This window comes from Eimeria acervulina, genomic scaffold, assembly GCF_000499425.1.
Source record: "Eimeria acervulina Houghton genomic scaffold, Eah_scaff704, whole genome shotgun sequence".
NCBI classification, from domain to species: domain Eukaryota; phylum Apicomplexa; class Conoidasida; order Eucoccidiorida; family Eimeriidae; genus Eimeria; species Eimeria acervulina.
The window spans coordinates 2,138-5,000 of NW_013547192.1; the positions used below are offsets into that span (position 1 = coordinate 2,138).

General features: G+C 36.6%; 1 protein-coding gene across 1 annotated transcript in view; it reads right to left on the minus strand.

The window, feature by feature from the left end:
- Nucleotides 1-1,265: 1,265 nt before the first annotated feature.
- The window catches only part of EAH_00046880 (translation initiation factor eIF-2B subunit alpha, putative), a gene marked incomplete at both ends in the record, with an annotated part of 2,572 nt that continues 974 nt past the window's right edge, over nucleotides 1,266-2,863 (minus strand). The window contains 3 exons of the mRNA XM_013391511.1: nucleotides 1,266-1,435; nucleotides 1,682-1,772; nucleotides 2,610-2,730. Coding sequence (XP_013246965.1) covers nucleotides 1,266-1,435; nucleotides 1,682-1,772; nucleotides 2,610-2,730 — 382 coding nt within the window. The remainder of the gene's footprint in view (nucleotides 1,436-1,681; nucleotides 1,773-2,609; nucleotides 2,731-2,863) is intronic.

Consider the following 2,863-nt stretch of genomic DNA (forward strand, 5'->3'; position numbering starts at 1 on the left):
CATATATATATATATTTATTGATATATACATATATATTGATATATACAAACAAAACAAACAAACGAAAACAAACAAAAGAAAAAAACAAACAAACGAAAACAAACAAACAAAACAAATAAACAACATAAATAAACAAATAAATTAAATAAACAAACAAACAAACAAACAAACAAACAAATAACAAATAAACAAACAAATAAATAAACAAATAAATAAATAAATAAAGTCTAACTCGGTTAATAATCCCGCCGTTCTCAGCAACAGCTTCGGCTCCGACAACAACTAAATTTGCTTTAGGTATTAATGTCGCAGCCAAGCCGACGCTCATTAAAGAGGCGGGGATACCGCAAGAAAGTAAAGAAGAAAGAAGCCGCTCTCTGCATGCACAGCAACAACAATATATATATATTAATTATATATATACTATTTATATATATATATATTTATATAAGAAGGCGCTCTCTGCATGCAAACCAACAATATATATATATATATATATATATTAATTATATCAAACAGGGCGCTCTCTGCATGCAATAATCTTACGCAAACCCTAAACAATCACAAACCCTAAACCCTAAACCCTAAACCCTAAACACTAAACAATCCATTATCAATAATATATAATCAATTATATATAATATATTATTTATTATTAATTATAAATTATACATAATGTATCATCAATAATCATAAGTAAACAATAAATTAATAAACAATAAACCATCGACACTAAACCCTAAACCCTAAACCCTAAATAAACCCTAGTGGATATGTCTTGACAAACCACAGACACAGATTTTTCTTCAAATGCGATGGGGGGAGAACGGCGGGTGTTTTAGTAGTAAAAGGGTTTAGGGTTTAGGGTTTTTCTAGGGTTTAGGGTTTTTCTAGGGTTTAGGGTTAAGTTGCTAGGGTTTAGGGTTTAAGACTCTGCAGGGATTATAGCGGTTTACAGCCCCTCCTTTCAAACAAACTATCACACTTCTTCCGAGGGCTTAGGGTTTACTAGGGTTTAGGGTTAATGAGGGTTTAGGGTTTACGAGGGCTTAGGGTTCATGAGGGTTTAGGGTTTACTAGGGTTTAGGGTTCACGAGGACTTAGGGTTCATGAGGGTTTAGGGTATACGAGGGTTTAGAATTAATGAGGGTTTAGGATAAATGTGGGTTTAGGATTTAGGATAAATGAGGGTTTAGAGTTTAGAATAAATGAGGGTTTAGGGTTTAGGATAAATGAGGGTTTAGGGTTTAGGGTTTTTGAGTGTTTACTCGTCGTTAGCAATAGCAGTCCCTTTCTTGATGGTTTCGTGCTGAGTAATAATAACAATAAACCTTTTTTTATGTTTCGTCCAGGCATTGCACAGCAGCTTCTCCACGCAAGAGCTGCGTCCGTGCGTTAATACAACCATTTGATCCTTCGTAAACATTATCCGACCTATACACCCAACAAACCCTAAACCCTAAACCCTAAACCCTAAACAACCCTAAACAACCCTAAACCACCCTAAATCCTAAACCCTAGCTTACTGGTTTTTGTGAAGGTAATAGGGTTTTTCTCTGTGAGGGGTTAAGGTATTTGAGGGTTTAGGGTTTAGGGTTTGGGAGAGCTCTTTAGGGTTTAGGTTTACGTTTAGGTTTGGGAAAGCGTATTAGGGTTTAGGGTTTAGGGTTTAGGGTTTACCAAGGTCTGCGATGGTTTGTTTGCTTTCAGAGATGCGGGAGGCGAATTTGGCTGATTGAGCGATCAGCAGAGACTTCAACTCCGCCACCGACTGCACAAACCCTAAACCCTAAACCCTAAACCCTAAACCCTAAACCCTAAACCCTAAACCCTAAACCCTCAAACCCTAAACCCTAAACCCTAAACCCTAAACCCTAAACCCTAAACCCTAAACCCTAAACCCTTGCGGGTAGGGTGTCGTGAGGGCTTTAATCATTGCTGTCTATAATTAGGGTTTGTACTTCTACTTCGCATTTGAAGGGTTTTCAAGAAGCAGGGGGTATCTATCTATGGGGTGTAGGGTTTGTGAGGGTTTAGGGTTTACGAGGGTTTAGGGTTTATGAGGGTTTAGGGTTTAGGGTTTACGAGTTGGGGTTTTCTTTCATAATGCTTTACAGCAAAATGCTGATATAAAGAACATGCAGACCGCAGCGGAAGAGTTGTTAATCTCTGCAACAAACAAAACATATTAGGGTTTAGGGTTTAGAAATATAAGGGTTTAGGGTTTAGGGTTTAGAAATATAAGGGTTTAGGGTTTAGGGTTTTGAAAACGACGAACAACAAATACGCAATTGGAGTTAATGATAAAAAGATAAAAATAATAAAAAAAAGTAAAAATAATAATAAGAACAACAACAAAATAAAAAAATAATAAAAAGCGGAAGAACAAAAAGAATACAAACAACAAACCCTAAACCATAAACAACCCTAAACAACCTTAAACCCTAAACCCTAAACCCTTAACTCTAAACAACCCTAAACAACCCTAAACAACCGTAAACCCTAAACCTTAAACAACCCTAAACAACCCTAAACAACCCTAAACCTTAAACCTTAAACCCTAAACCCTAAACCCTAAACCCTAAACCCTAAACCCTCGAGAACGAACCCTAACACAAGTTCTTCTAGCAATATAGTCTAAGACATCTCCTCTTTCAATGTAATCTTCGAGGGCTTCCGTTGCAGCGCGCAGATGCACAAATAACTCCATTACTGTCTCAGCCCCAGACCTAAACCACAAACCACAAACCACAAACCACAAACCCTAAACCCTAAACCACAAACCACAAACCACAAACTATAAACCATAAAGAATAAAGAATAAAGAATAAAGAATAAAGAATAAAGAACCCGAAACAACCC